The following is a 16,391-nucleotide window of genomic DNA, read 5'->3' on the forward strand; positions in this document are numbered from 1 at the left end:
AAAAAAAAAAAAATGCCAAGAACTTGTTTAGTTTAAGTGACAGCAGACTGAGACTTAGACAAAGAAAATGCAGGCGGCATATTTAAAATCTCAGTGTCAAAGACCAAGAAACCCCAAATCTATACCTGTCCACAAAACAACAAAATAAGGGCCATGCCTTTAGAACTGCACCCACACAGTCTGTGATAATGTATGTTTAAATAAGAACATCTGTAAGTAGTTGAAAGGTAAGTTTTGTAATTTAAAAATTAAACCAATTTTAGGTGGTTTAAGGAACAGATGAACCATGCGAGGCAATCACTGACACAGGAAGGCCAATCAGTTCACCAAATGGAGCGTACTTGATGGCACCAACACCCACCACTCTCACAGGACATATCATCACATTTTCAGCTGCTGTGCAGGGGCGTGTTAACAATTTCCAGCTGTGCAGAACTTAAAAGCAGCCCCTCGCCTTTACCTGAGTGAGGCCTGGTCACCGCGCTCTCGTAGAGAGGGATTCCTTCGCCAACGTTGTTAAAGGCTTTCAGAGTTATGACATAGTGGGAGCTTGGGTCTAAAGGGGAAAAAAAGTATATTTTTAGGGCAAACTGTTAGTGAATCTTATTTTCTGCTTCTCCTTTTTTTCTTTGTTCGGTTTTTTAACTGAAATACATTAAATAACTAGGCTAAATTTGAATTGAAAATGTCTCCATACAGACCTTCTGTTCGCGTTCAGTAATTCTCATACAGCAGAAGTTTATAGTCACAGCAAATCCACCTCAAGTACAGTCAAAATAGCAGTGAGGGAAAACATTTTAAAATGAACATTTTAAGTTGCTTTCTCTACCATAATATTACTCAGAACTCCAGTTTTATGGAACTTCTCAACAGTTCACAATACTAGTATTTATTTACTTTGTTTTCAGGATATCTTATCTACCACAGAGAATTCTAGAGAATTCTGTGGAGGAACTATTCTCTCTCTTTTTTTTTTTTTTAAGTAGATGCCACTGTATCTTGGTGACAGTTTAGTTTCTTTTTTTGCCTGAAGCCGCTTCTTCTGCGGCTCCAGAAGGAGAATAAGGCAACGCTGCTCAGCCTGAAAGTTTTGGTACTAAGCACTGAAGGGAGAGAATCAAATCAAAACACACTATGCTTCAAACTCAGTGAATTTAGGATTCTGGGTTTGGGGTCTTTTTAACTCCTCTGCCTCTTTCTCTGTCATCAGAAAACTGAGTTTATTTGAAATTTATCAACAGTTCAGCATTGGGTACAATATCTGCATAAGATATTAATGAAATACAGAAACATGCATGTAGTTTTACTTATATATAATACCATCATTAGAAAACAGTAACGTAAATGAGAGGCAAAACTTGGGCACTGATGTTAATTCACTCTCCTTACCTAAGTTTTCAATGGTGTAGTATCTCTGCTTATAGTCCACCTTGATGGTCTGTGCGTGGGGACTGCCGATGCCGTACCCGATAGCATAGCCTCTCACCACGATGTTCTGGTTTTCAGGTGGAGTCCAGCTTACTACGATACTGGTGACAAGTGGACGGACATGTAAGGAACTTGGAACTTCAGGAACACGAGTTTCTGTCAAAGAAAAATGATGGATGTAAAGGATTTTGCTAAAATAAAGGTAATTACATGAAGAGCTGTGAGCTAGTAAGGTCAAATGTAGCACTTGTACTCTGTGTCTGCACTGAAATGAGCAGAGAGCCTTATTGTACAAGAGAGAGCAAAGAACTCGAATAAGCAGAAGAAAATTAACACAGTTTTGTATACTAATGTATTTTAATAGATCTTTTCTTTAAAAGAAAGGACAGTCAAACTGAAGGAAAGTATCAGATCTGCTCCAAGGCAGACTTTTTTGATATTTGTGCATGTTCTTTCCAATCTGTAATTGTTCAAAATATGCATTACATTTATCACATCCTCTCCCTCCACAAAGCAATCTGCTTTTAGTTCCATCACGTTACTTACTTGTGGGCATTAAAATAATTACATTAAAAACACACTGATGATGAAAGAAAGGTTCCTGAGCTCGTTGCAGGATTAAACAGAATATTCCAAAGAATTATCGGTAAACTGGATATTGCACGTGCTTCAAAGAGTTCTTCTTCTTCTACACTTGCCGCCGTTTAAATCGTTGGTTCTCTTTTAACATAAATCACAAAATATATGCAGGGACTACACAACCATACCACCAGATGAAAAAATACTCAGAGTCCATATCAAACCTTCAAGTCCTACCCTCACAAGCAACACAAATCTCCTCACAACCCAACAGAGGAGATGGAACGTGGAACCTTAAAAACAGGACTTCCATAATATGTCACTGTAATCCCCTGAATAATTTTACTAAAAGGCTTTTTTTGCCCACCGTTGATTAGAATTTAAAAGCAATCTAAAGCACAACTGTACCTACTAGTGTCCATACCTTTGTTTTACCCTCTCAAAAATGAAAAAGGTCCTTTTGTCAGGCCACAGGAGCCTGCCGTATGTTGACAGATTATAAATAATTCTGTGCAATGGTAAGCTGAGTTCCCCGCTCTGTAATAAAATCAGTTCAGAGAGTTCTGCTTCCTGCAGGGATTTCATTTTAATGAAACATGCTGCATTTATCTAAAAACATTTAATAAAGCACCACAACAGGATTATTTGGATCATAATATGCCATTGGCCTGCTAGCCCAGGGAATTTATGGTCTCCAGCTGACACAGCTGATCAATTAAAGTTCACAGCTATTAAATACAGAAAAACTACAGAATTGCAATATAAGAGATGACATTTTTAACTGCACAGAAGTTAGTGCACTGGGGATAAACTTTGTAGAACTGTTTAACACCTCTTGCATATGCACTCCTGGTGGGACTTGCACCAACTCTGCAAAATTACACAGCCCTACTAACACTAAATTGCAACAGTCTGGCTCCAATTTACATTGATGACACTATAAAGTGAATTATTTTCCATTTAAATTCAAAAAGAAGCTGTGGAATAAAAAGGAATTATGCCTTCCATATCTACTGAACCTGAGAAATTAAAGATTAGCTGTAAATACATTTGCATGGTATTAAAATTATCCACATGAGCTTGCTAAAGAAAGGAAAGCAAAAAAAATACACGTTTTTCTTTCCAGTGTGCACATACACATGTATGCAAAATGATATGAATACCATGTTACATTGTCTTAACTGTGAATTTTTATTACTTAATTTCTTGTAAAGCCTATGCGTAAAGTTAGATTTCCTGCAAGGACTGCAACATTCCAATTTGAAAAAAATTAAAACTGTAGAATCAACACAGAATTAAAGGGCTCTTTTCTTCTCCCTCCTTCCGCCCTGTTTAAATTTAATCCTGATGCTGTCCTCTGGCAAAGTCCTGTTAACTCTAATTCAAAAGCAGAGAACATTTTCATCACCTTGTGTAAGTGCTGCCCAGTTACAGAGCTCTGCTTCACTCTGGCGAACTGGTGGTTTCTCAGAGCTGCAAGGTTGTGTCATATGCAGTTAGGGAAAGACGGACACACAGATCAAAGTCATCTCAACTCTGAAAAGTGATTTTAAATAACTACAAAACCGAACTCTGCTGTTAACATCGGGTTTTGTGCTGGTCTTGATTAAGCAATGGAGAGCAAGCAGTAAGAGGACAAGTATTAAGTTGAGCATCAACTCTGCATACCCCAGAGGCTGCAGCAGGGGCTCTCCAGGGCTGTATCAGCTGACTGTTGAAGCAATCTTCCAACAGCGTAGAGCAAAGACTGAAGCTCTGTTGTTATTCTGTCTTCCAGCTGCCGGTATAACTGAATCTCAAGCTACACAGACGTGAAAGACATTACAGGATCCTGCAGCGTTAAGCTAGAGTGACCCTCCAGGTACTTGAGCAAAGCCAGGAGGGAGACTGGCCTGCAAGAGGCAGGAGGTAACTCGCGTGCAACAGCGCTAATTAAACGCTCTTCTGAAATTGTGACCGTCTACCCAGAATGAGCAGCTCCACGGAGATCTGCCCCAGCCATCCTTTTTAAAATGGCACTTCTTCAATTTCAGTGGCTTTTGAGTCAGATTCTGGGAGATGCTCCCAAATTTGCTCATTTGAATTCTGCAAGAATCAGGTTCCCACTTGCAAATTATTCTAGTGTAGTAACTACCAATCATCTGGACCTCCTATCAAAGGTTACAATTTTTCGCAGAACATTTCTACTTTTATTGTTAAACTCTAGGCTGGAAAAAGAAGAGGCCCAGTGCCAAACGTTCTTGTTAGAAAGAGAGTCTAAGCAAAAAATTAAAAATTCGGGAAAAATCTTTTAAGACAACACGGTACCCATGAGACAGAGAGTAACGACTGCCAAGGTCTCTGGGTGACAACGTCTTCCGCCGTTTCTTTCCCACTGTGGCACCTCTCTCACGGTCAGCAAAGTTTACAACTCCAAGTCTGCACACACAGCGCAGGCACTAACGCTACAGGCGGCAGCCAACACGGCTGCGTCTGGTCAAGCAGCCCACGGTGTCTCCGGATATCAAATCACCGCTCTGAACTCTTTGAGGTATAGTTCAATGGTTTCATTAGCATAACTTAGGGACTACATAAATACATAATCACTATTTTACTCCCCTCAAGGAAAACAGTCCTCCTACCTCTGTTTCATAGCATGTAAACTCCTGCGTAATTAACAAAATGAATTTTATTACAATTTAAAAATCAAGTCATCATTATATAAATCTTATAATGTATTATTATAGAATTATTGAAACACTGACGTTGTAATTCATAACTGTGTATTTCTTACAGAAAAAAACAGTGCCGACTAGGTACTAGTACTAGAAAGTGTAAAAGCAGGGTTTAATTTCAAGCCATTTAATTGACTTGGCAAGAATCTTGTGTTAGAAATTAATTTCACTTAGTCATAATTCACATTGTATAATTAGAATACAGTAAAAACAATTGAACAAAATCAGGTTTGCCTTTAAAAAAAGGCCATCAAACTTTCCTGTGCCCTGTCTGCAAATTCTAATGTCTTTGACATCACAAATACGTTCACACTTACGATCTTACCATCTAGATCACTCTCAAACGTTTCTGCTGATATCCAGTCAGTAGCTGGTCCAGTACCGTTAACGGTCAAGGCAGCTACTCGGAAGCTGTATTCTGTACCTCGTTCAAGACCTAAGAGACAAAGAGTAGCCAAGATATCAACACAGGACTTCCAGCTGTGAGCACAGGAATCACAGTTCCTAATTAAAATACAGGTAGAACCCGACAGTAAAAAGCCCTTCACCCCAGCACTGCCACCCGAGCCCAACGCGAGGTCAGGAACGGCAACAGCACTACCCCCGGCGCGGGGGTAAGGAAGCTGACACCGATACACCCTGACCGGAGTCACCCGGGGCTGTGACACTCTGCAGACTGTCCCTGTGGGCCACTGGAAGGGACTGCGAGGCACCGTCTGCAGCCAGCTTTCATTGCTGGCTATTAATTAGTTTTAAGCACAGAACCTCCCACGTCCACCACCAAACCTAGGGTGGAGTATAGATAGACAGCAAGCGACTAAATTGTGCAAACCACTTGTCTACCGTATGTGAGAGTGTGTAATGTAAGAGTGTAGAATCAAAGCAGCATGAAACTGCACTCCAAATCTGATATATGGAACTTCTTAAACAAGCTTTGTTGCTGGCAAAACCATACTCTGGTTACAGGCACACATCAACTCCTACTCTGTGAAAGTTTCAGTTTTCTCATGGTTTCTCACTTTGAGTCATAGCCGGAGTTTCTGAGAACAAATCGAAACATCTTATTAAAAAGTGCATGTTCATTTTCTAGAGAGGCACAGTTTCTTCTCTTTTGACCAACTGTTCATTTACAGATATCTGAAAAATTAGCAAAATGCAGTCTTGCTCCTGTTCTCATGTACTGTTTATTTCTGCTAAACGAAATTCTAGTTCTCATAACAGTATTTAATTTATACCAAGTCATGTACTAGACTGGATTTTTTAAGCGTACAAAATAAAGAAAGGATATATTACAGAAAGAAGGAAAAGGGTTGATGTCAGTGAAACTAGGTGGGATGATTTGCACAGATGCCTGAGGTAAGAAGTTCACAGGACTCTGAGCTGGGCTTGTCGGTGAGTGATGCAAGCCAGAGCACGCCTACATTGGATCCATGTGCAAACAGGTGAGTCTGCCAACCCCCCCCCCCCACCAGCCTGCACCCCTCTGGCATCCCTCCTCTCCATACAGTCATTTCTGGCATCTGGGCTGACGTAATGAGCTCAGGACCATCTTCTCCATCCAACCTCTATGCCTTTTATAAAGGTTTGAAAAGGACTCGTCCAGTCCATTTAGCAAATCGATGGCAAAATTAGGGCTAGAAAACAGGTCGCTAGACTTTGGTTACCACTGGCCAGCCCACGCTACCTTATAACCTACAAACACCCATTTTAAGCGTTCTCCATTTTTCTTCCAAGGCAAGAACCCTAAACAAATGTGTCTCAGCCTCAGCCCACCAAAAGCACCTGAAAAACCCCTTCTGATAACAAAGGCTTGCAACCAATAGCTCACCTTCGATTAGCTGAAAAAGCTGGGTCCCACCAATGCTCTCCGTTACATCGCTCTTGCGGGACACTTTCCGGTAGCGAATTTTGTAGCCGGTGATTTGCCCGCTGTGCGTCCCTGCCGGAGGCGGCTGCCAGTGCAGCATGATGCTCTGCGGAAGGCAGGAGGTCGTTACAAGGGCACCGCCTCCCACGCAGCCCGAGAAACTAACTACTCTAGTGCTAGTACGTTGTGAAGCAAAAGACAGAGAAACATGCACACAGCAAATACTGCATCTTCATAGAGCACGCCATAGGCTTTATTTAAAAGTAAAAACCCCCGCGATTCAGCAGCAGCCCACGTCATACATGTGCCTACAGAAGTTCACCTCAAAGCGCTTCAACCCTATTAGACCTTCTGATTCCAATTTCACAAATGGCCCCTTGGGTTTCCCCTTCATTTTCTTCAGGTTATCTTAAGATACGGTTTACTTGAGGATCTATCTTTAAGAACTGGTATTTTCACTAAAGGGTACGTGCTATCTGAACTGTAGTTTGGGTGCATGAAGTTACTTATTTTTAATCATACAGGCAGCAGAAGGTGGTATTTGGAAAAGAGGTTTTAGAAGAGGCTTTTAAAAAAAATCTCCAATCATAATCCCTAAAGTTATAATGACTAAATATATAATTTTCTCTTTTAACGTGCCCAGGACACTATAAATGGGTGTATGTGTGCACACACTGTAAACAACAGTTAATCAACGGGAACACATTCAAGCTCTGGTGCTTCAGGCTTTTGTGCCTGATTAAACCTCTTTCAGAATTAGCCTCCAGGCTTTGGTGCATTGTCCCTGTCTTCGCTGCGTTCCATTACGTACAATCTACAACTGGACCAGAGTTTCTAATGCTCCAAGCCCCACGTACAGATATTCTCCCGTTGGGCAACTCATACACAAATAGCTGAAAAGCAGCACTGTAGGAAAAAAAGACCCAAAGCAGCTCTAAAATTTGGCCAATCCCACCAAACTTTTATTTACCCGTTACGAACAGGAAATTCTCAGCGTCTTACCTTGGAATTCCGTACCTCCAGCGTTAGATTCTGTGGTGGAGCACTGGGGACTAGAAATGTTAAAGGCATTACAACTCCAAAATTTCCACATATTGTATTTTGATACACAGCTACTCACTGCTACCATTCGTTATGAAAGTATAAACCATTCTGGTTTAAGACACTACATAAAGTGACTACAAAATTCTACCAGAGGTACTTTATGCCACACAGTGACTGGCTTAGGAAGTCTATGTATTTTCATCACAAAGAATGAACTCACTTTTTATTCAGGTCTTTACTTATCACAGCTATCTAATGTTTTGTGTGTGTAAAATGTTATATATTTAAAGGAACTTCCCATAAGCTCTAAGAAAAGAGATCACATTCATTACTTTTCAAAATCGAAACTTTAATTTACACGCTTGATTCTGGGAACTCACATTTAAAATTCTAGCCATGGTTTCTGTTATCATGATTTTCTGTAACAGGAAAACCTCCGAGCCAACACATCTCCGTGTTACTGAAAAGGTGAAGTGCACCGCAAAGACAGTTTTCGCTTTTAAACTTCCACTTGTTGTTAGTTCTTTCCTAGCTGTAGCAACTCGCTGGTCATGACCATGAAACTCCGTTAGCCAGAAAGACAATGTAAGAGAGAACCTGAGAGCAAGGAGATCCTCACCGCAGCACTTCTGACTCACAAACGTTATCTCAAAGGCAGAGATAAGGGTTTCCTCTCAGGAAGGTGAGGCCCCAGCAAAGCACAAGGACAGGGAAGCAGCACAACAGGGCTAAAGAATGTTCCGGCCTGAATAATGTGTTTTCCAAATAACTCACAGCAGCCACAGCAATACATAAGGAAACGCTCCTGAGCGCGTAAAGCGAAAGCAGCCCTGCGATAAGCGAAAGGTACACTGGGGTGTGGTTAAAAAAATACCCTTCTCCCACTATCCCACAACAGAAATGGAGACAATGAGGATTTGGTTTTCCTTTTCTCTTGCCAACTGAACTTAGTCTGAAATCCCCAGACCTAGGGATTGAGCGCTAAATCCTTTAAAAAGCGACACAGGTTAAGGGGAGGAAATTAAATAAGGTAAAGCTTTTTTTTCCCTGTTTGTTTTACACAGTCAGTGTCTACTTGCAGAACAACCTTAAAAAAAAGTCCTGGGTTTCACAAGGAGTGATTAATAATTAACGCCCATATTGCAAACTGGGTGAAAGACATTCAGAGGGACGCAGGAAAGGATACATGCCTGTAAATCCACTCATGTATCCCGCCACGCGCCCAGTTCATTTTGTGCCCAAGTAAGCTGAGACTTAGACCAGACTAAGCAGGCCAACCAACAAAGCGGAGCTGCTCTGGACCGACATCCCACGCTGGGGATGGGAAGGCGCGGCCCGGCCTGGAGTGCCGCCCGGTAACCGCGGGTACGACGCGGTGCTGGTCCCGAGCGCCCCCACGGGCCGGCTGGCAAGGGAAATGCCCTCGGTCCCAGTGCGATGCAGAGGCGGTATTTCTAGCTGTAATACACGATCGCTTCTTACAGGTCAGGAAGACTGTGAGCAGAAAAGCAATCCTTACGAGCAGCGCTTAAACCTCGGTTCAAATTGTAATACCTTTAGAGATACCCTGCAACAAACCACTGTAACGGATTAGGAGTAAAAACCTCCATAGAAATGCAGAAGCTTATTAAATAGAAGTTAAAGGAAGCTTAGAAAGAAATCCCTGCAGGAGACACGGAGATTTCTTACAGACACCACAGAAGAAAATGTGCATCATTCATCCAGAAAGAGTTGAGATACTGAAGGGGGAGATCAGCCCGGTTAAGCAGCAAGGTTCTAAGATTGTAAGAAGCAAGATGACAACCTTCAGAAATCTTTAGAAAATAAATGTCTGTAGGTTAAAATGTGAAAACCAGAACTTCAGGAAAACTTGAAAACTACATTGCAACTAATAATAAATTCTTCTTCAAACAAATAAGAAGCTGGAAACCCTTTAGAGAAACTGCAGAGTTAGCAAATGGTCAGGGTATGACAGAAAAAGGAAAAGCTAAGGCCACACAACTACCTTCTTTGCATTTGTGCTGGGTGAAAGGAAGAGGAGACGCTTCCCTGACACCCTTTACAAGGGATTTACAGGATCTCTCAAACTGAAATGTCAATCTGAGGGATTGCAGAAGAGTCAGACATAACGAACAGCCCCGTGTTGCCAGGGTTAGAGGCCACTCATCCGGGACTTCTCAAGGAACTCAGGAATGAAACGGTTGTGTGACTTATATGTAACCTCTCACAAGTTACCCTGACACTGGGAGATGGCAAATTTGATGCCAGTATTTCAAAGGGGCTCTATTTCAGAAACTTCAAGTCAAAACCCTGTATTAGGCAAATCAACTGAAGCTACAGTAAAGCATTAAATTAATAGATACGTGGAGTAATAATATGCATTTGTCACTTTTTAAAGGGAAATACTGCACTGCAAACCTGCTGGAGAGCTCTTAAGAAACAAAGCAACGAGGGGATAGAAATCCTTGCCTGAGTAAACAACTGACTAGAAGAAAGGAAAGACAAGATAGGAACGTAGATGGTGGGAGATGACCTGTGGAGCTCCACCGTGGTGTGAGCCGAGACCCCTGCTGCTCAACACGTTCGTAAGTGATGAGAGGGAGGTGAGCAGCGAGGTGACAAACGTCAGCATGGACAAGATTTGATGGTTAAGAACTGCAGAAAGACCTCAGGATATTTTGCGCCCGGATAATAAAGTGACAGATTAAATTCATGGTAGATAAAGCTACACACATGGGAAAAATGATCCTACCTCTACAAGCAAGATGATGGCTCAATTCCACCAAGACCCGTCTACCCCAAAAAAGTCACCTCAGTGCTCAGAAAGAGCCAAAAAAGTCAGTCAAATGCTAGTAATCACACACTCGCATCTCTGATACCATTTTAGTCCCCTCTACCTCCATTTTTAAAAGCACCTAGGAGAAAAGAAAACCAGAAAAAAAGTTCAGAAAAGGGCACTGACAGTTGAAGGAGCTTCCACAAAAAAAAAAATGGCTAACCATTGCTGTGACTTTGGAATCTGGAGAAGAGATGGATGAAGGAGAATACAGCAAAGGTCTGTAAAATGAGAAGTGGGACAGAGAGAGCTGGTGGACACTGATGATTCACTCTTTCAGGCAGTATGGCTATAGGCAACGAATGATGCTAACACAGAACAGGTTCAAAACAGACAAAAAGGGGTGATTCTTCACAGAGAACTTATTTGTAGCATCTTTGTCCACTTGATGATGTGGACGATAAAAGCTGACGTGGGTTAAAGAGGATGCTGGCAGGGTTTGATGGAAGAGAAACTGCATTAGTAAATACTCAAAAACCACTGTGGAGTCAAGAAGTCCCCCAGAAACAAACTTTTGGACACAAGGAAAATTTGGGCTAATACCCCTCTCTGCTCATCTATTCTGCTTTTGGTCACCCCTGGAGAAAGATTCCAGGCTAGGCTCACTTTTGGTCTGACTGTTCTTATATATAAACAAATTTCTCTATAAAAAAATAATAGTGAACATTAACCCTGATCATTCTACAATTTGATCACGTTACAGAAAACACTGTCACCACTTCCTGCTTTCATTATTATATGCAATTGATTTAATAGTATCTGTGCTGGAGTCCAAAGACCTGCAACATTTTCCCATCTGACCACAATTAAAATAAAAACATCCCAAAAGCAAAAAAGTCTTGCTTGTATGTAAAAATATTACAGAACCTAAAAACTAATTTGGAGTAGTTGCATTCCATATAGTTGCTTTCCTGTCTGCTCTTAATACTGTGTAGACTCAATAGCCCATGAAATAAACTACTGATGTTGAAATGAAGGACACCGTTGTTTCATAATCAGAACACCTTTGCAGGTATAGTAATTTTCCTTCACCCAACGTGGAAAGCCTCCGGGGGAACTTTCACCTTGTATGGCAACATGCAACAATGACATTATTAATAAAGCAGGGCAACAGTGAACAAAAACTGTAGAAGTCTGGTTAAAAATTCACTTAAAGGAAATTACAAGAAAAGAAAGGGAAAGGAAAAGGGAAAGGGGAAATCAAAAAAGGAATAAAGCAGCTTACCATCTGACAACGTTCGTACAACAACATCGTGGGTCGAGACTCCAGGGCCGTGTTTATTGTAAGCTACCACTCGGAAACTATACTCTGTGTATTTCTTTAATCCACTGATGGTGTAGGAGAGTCCTCCTACATCAACATCCTGTTCATAAAGAAACACACATGCAAGGTCAGAATCCGGTCTGCAACTATTACACACGCCTTAGGAATTTCAGTACAGTAACACTCAAAGGCAAAAGCAGGAAAGACACCTTTCTGTAGCGCCCGCAGATCAAACCCACAGTTTATACACAGCCAGGACTTGTAAAGACACCAACAGCGAACTTGCAAGGGAAAATTCTGCCCGTTCGATTAGATCATAACGTGGTCGCTGGTTCTGTAAAGGGATCTGGCAAACTTGCCCGTTAGTAAAAATTATTAATATATTTTGAACAGTGGGATGCAGAAATAGAAAAGGTGATTTTATCTGAAGAATACAACGTTCCCGTTTAAAAACTGACGTAAAAAATTATTTTAACAGCTAACAAAAATATTCTTCCCTTTGCTTTTTAAAGCTGGAACTATACTCACACGCAACCAGATGAGAAATTAAACGACTGTGATTAACCCTCCCAAAGTTGTGATTTTTCTCGGGTGGCAGACTATACTTGTACAGAACATACTGGATTCTTCCAGTAGAATCAAAAGAAAATTTAACCAATTATACACTCAGCAGTATCAAAATATCAATCACTGGATCACAGAACTCCAGAAGTAAGGACTGTGCAGATTAAGGATCATGCTACAATCAGCAGTTAGCCTGCTTTACTAAAAAAGAGCCAACCTGTAAAAAAACCATGCAAGCGTCCTTTACACCAGCTGAACTAGAACCGTTAAGTGATGATACAGCTGTTATCTGTGTTCTCCTCTCGTGATACGATGGACTTCCCCAAAAGCTACGCGACGCTGACGAATATCTGAAACTAGCCATCTTAAAAACCCCCCTGTTTTAATTTCAAGCCATATACATTTTACGCTCTACTTTCAATTTTAAATATTTCTGTATTTGAAGCTGAAGGATGCAGTCTATCAGAGAAACAAACACTTCACAAGGTGTTTCTAGAAACTGAAGGTAAAAACATAAGAGAAGAAAAAGGGCTGTTAATGGTACTGCAGTTCACACAGAAGAGGCAGGCTCCGTACCTGTTCAGTGTCCTGCCCCTTCTCCATGTAGTAGAGCTTGTAGTTCTGGATTTCTCCATTGCCTGACAGCGGTGTTTCCCAGGTGACACTGATGGAGGTGGGAGAACTGGCGTGCGCTCGGATGTTGGGTGCTGGACCAGGAAGCTGAACTGAAATTGAAGCACGGAACTCTGCTAGTCACCAAGCCTAACCATTAACGTGCTCCGGAGCTAATTAGTTTAGTGTCAACTTCGCTATTAATCAGCTCCGGGCAAGAGACGGGTATTTTTCCCACATTTCACACGGATTCACCGGGGGGTGCAAAGGTGGGACCAACTTTCTGAAGGCTATCCTGCTCCTGGGTCGGTTTACTTTTGTCCTGAATGATCCTAACAAATGACAGACTTGGCATTTTCGTAGTTTTCCTTTTTTTTTCCTTTCAGTTAATGACAACTTAGAACTATTCCCCTTATAACAGAAAGTTCAGAGAATTTAACAAGGAATGCCTTATCGGTTCTTCTTCACGGTGAGAATAAATCATATAAGCGCACCAACATGGAAAACCGTTTTGAAACTGTGGTCTGCAAATGCAACTTTTAAAAGCATCAACTTACTCTGGGAAAGGTCATGAATGGGGAAAATAAAACCAAACAAGCCAAATCGATGCCGAAGTCACGAAGACTCAAAACATTCACAGCTTACCCTCAGGCTGAGTTGCCACCTTGAGCGGTACGGAGCTCTCTCCAGGGCCGTGCTTGTTCTGAGCCACAACTCGAAAGACATAAACTGTTTCTGGCATCAGGTTTTGGATCGTCACTTGCGTCTCGCCAGGCCGACTGGTATTTTCAACGCGTTCCCTGTAGGAAACAAAAGGTTTGGGGATGGAAACAATCACTGATTAGTAAGAGGGGTTTTGAGAGGTAAATGAAGGAACAGTTGCTACTGAGATGCGTCCTGTTTGAATACATCTAATGTGCTAATGATGGGGTTATTTGTACTGCACTGGCCACACAATAAAACAATAATATGCCAAAATTGCTAGTGACAAACAGCTTCTAATTTTGTAACTTCTTCAAAAAAAATACGCATGGAAGAATAAATTATACTTGACATCACAAATTTCTAAGTAGTTTCTTTGTTATTCTTGTAACAGCATTCGATAGTTCACAGCGACAGTTTATCCTACTACTCTGAAGCCAGAATCAAAAATGTTTAAGCAGCACACATAGGGTCTGGTGAGATGGAAGACATTTTTGTTAATATTGCGGGGCTGCTTTCTGTATATTTTTCCAAGAAGATGTTTTAATATCTTTTCCTCCCTCCAAACTTAGTCCCTCCCTCATATTTGGATTTTTGTAAAAACATCCACGGGCTCGGACTCGCATCCACCCAGGCGCTGAGGCCGTTACGGCACAAGCAGCCGGGTCGGCACAAGGCAGCGCCTGCCGGGGCCTCCGCTGCCCTCGCTCGGGCCCACACGCAGCACAGGCCGCCCCCCGGGCAGCCCCTTTACACTGGTTCGGTGCAGGGGGGTGTCGTGGGGGGCCCCTTTACACTGGTTCGGTGCCGGGGGGTGTCGTGGGGGGCCCCTTTACACTGGTTCGGTGCAGGGGGGTGTCGTGGGGGGCCCCTTTACACTGGTTCGGTGCAGGGGGGTGTCATGGGGGGCCCCTTTACACTGGTTCGGTGCAGGGGGGTGTCGTGGGGGGCCCCTTTACACTGGTTCGGTGCAGGGGGGTGTCGTGGGGGGCCCCTTTACACTGGTTCGGTGCAGGGGGGTGTCATGGGGGGCCCCTTTACACTGGTTCGGTGCAGGGGGGTGTCGTGGGGGGCCCCTTTACACTGGTTCGGTGCAGGGGGGTGTCGTGGGGGGCCCGTGTCAGCGTGGGGGGGAGGCGCTGGCCTCCGGCGAGGCCCGGGAGACCGCTCCGGGCTGCCGCACCCCGAAGGGAGCCGGCGCCGCCTGCGACCGAGCCTCTGCGTTCGGCTCCGCCAAAAGGCCGACGTTTTGCGAGGTGGGAGCCGTCACCCGGTTGGGAGAAGTGACTTGGGGTAGCGAGGCCGCCGGGAGGATGGCTGCCCTGCGTTGAGTGACACACACACACACCCCCCCCCTTCCCCGCTGCACCCCCGGGGATCCTGCTGCCTCGCCCCCGCGGAAGCGCGGTCTTGCGCCAAACGTAGTTCAGGAAACACGATCGGTTCTTCTCAAACTTCAGGACTGAGGGGAAGATGAAAAGATTAAGCATCAACTAACTACAGCCTTTATTTCCACCACATGGCTGACGCCACGTGAACTTTCAGAGAGCTACGGTTGGGTAACGGCACCTACGGACCGTCCTTCCTTGCAAAGAAGCTGCCTACTCCCTGTAAAACCAAATAAAAGTAGTATTACAAAAGAAGAAATAAAAAACTTCCCCACTGAGAAAATAAAGGGAAAACGTGACTGCTTTGGATACAACTGTATCCTTTTGGATACAATTCTTTCCCTTTTGTCTGTTAGACTTTGTTTAGCTCTACAGTAGAGGGCAGACGATTCTCATCCTGATGATTAGCTGCTATTAAATCATTTTTAATGCAGAAGCCCAGGCAAAATTATTCCACATTCTTCCCTTTCCTACCTTCCAGCCATTATGCTTTAGTTTATATCATGGAAATGTGATGCCAAAATCTCAATTTTTAATTTATTTCCTTTTAAATCAACTGGTACGGTTGATTTAACGTAACTTGGTTGAAAACATTTTGAAATCCCTGTTGACTTCTGCACTATTACACTGTACCTATACAGAGGGAAACAATACACTTACTGTAACTAAAGATCTATTTAAACACATATTCCAGAATATTCTCCTTCATGACAGTTGAGTTAAAATGCCATTGTATGAACAGCTTAATTTATTTCAGATTTTTATTAATTTCTTTCATTCAAGAGCAGCATCATTATAGCATATTTGAATTAAAAGTGTTTACAAAAGATTTTTCTTCTTTTAATGTTTATAAAGTAATTTTTGCAAGAAAGAAGCTGACAGGAAAGTGAGACACACACTAAAGAAATATCATATACCCACCACAGAATGAAACTGGGGGGACGAGAAAAAGATAAATATTTTCTCTTGCTAACTTTTCCAGTTCCAGCTAGTGCAAAATGTTTGCTTGAAAATGCATTTTCAAATGGATGGTTTCCTTTAAGACATGTCTTAGATACAATGATGGTATTTGAAAACCTAGAATAAGTGCCAACTGATTCACAGCTGTAGAATAACATTTGTCTTCCATTGACATGCAAAATATATTGTCTTTTCTGCCTCAGGTGTAAATGCACACACTGATTTTATCTAGGAAAAAAAAAATCAGCAATCCAAGGTTATTATTTAAAATTACAAAAAAAAAGTCAAAATGATTTTAATGGAACGTCAACATTTATCAAAAAATAAATAGACACGTCCAAGTATTGCAATTTTCAGTAATGACTAGGAACTGTGCCTTCCCTCACAACAGTATGTTAAAAATATGTTGAGATTAATCTAATTAAGTGCTACA

At 42.2% G+C, this 16,391-nt stretch overlaps 1 protein-coding gene across 9 annotated transcripts in view; it reads right to left on the reverse strand.

Moving 5' to 3' along the window:
* NEO1 (neogenin 1) overlaps nucleotides 1-16,391 on the reverse strand; it is a 208,409-nt gene that overhangs the window by 29,610 nt on the left and 162,408 nt on the right. For all 9 annotated transcript variants that reach the window (XM_042803981.1, XM_042803980.1, XM_042803983.1 and 6 more), the window contains exons 9-16: nucleotides 13,554-13,708; nucleotides 12,873-13,021; nucleotides 11,694-11,832; nucleotides 7,591-7,640; nucleotides 6,550-6,694; nucleotides 5,047-5,157; nucleotides 1,390-1,584; nucleotides 461-556 (exon numbers count right to left, since the gene is read on the reverse strand). In XM_042803981.1, coding sequence (XP_042659915.1) covers nucleotides 461-556; nucleotides 1,390-1,584; nucleotides 5,047-5,157; nucleotides 6,550-6,694; nucleotides 7,591-7,640; nucleotides 11,694-11,832; nucleotides 12,873-13,021; nucleotides 13,554-13,708 — 1,040 coding nt within the window. The remainder of the gene's footprint in view (nucleotides 1-460; nucleotides 557-1,389; nucleotides 1,585-5,046; nucleotides 5,158-6,549; nucleotides 6,695-7,590; nucleotides 7,641-11,693; nucleotides 11,833-12,872; nucleotides 13,022-13,553; nucleotides 13,709-16,391) is intronic.

The sequence above is a fragment of the Tyto alba genome, unplaced genomic scaffold, assembly GCF_018691265.1.
Source record: "Tyto alba isolate M040663 unplaced genomic scaffold, T.alba_DEE_v4.0 Super-Scaffold_41, whole genome shotgun sequence".
Lineage (NCBI taxonomy): Eukaryota > Metazoa > Chordata > Aves > Strigiformes > Tytonidae > Tyto > Tyto alba.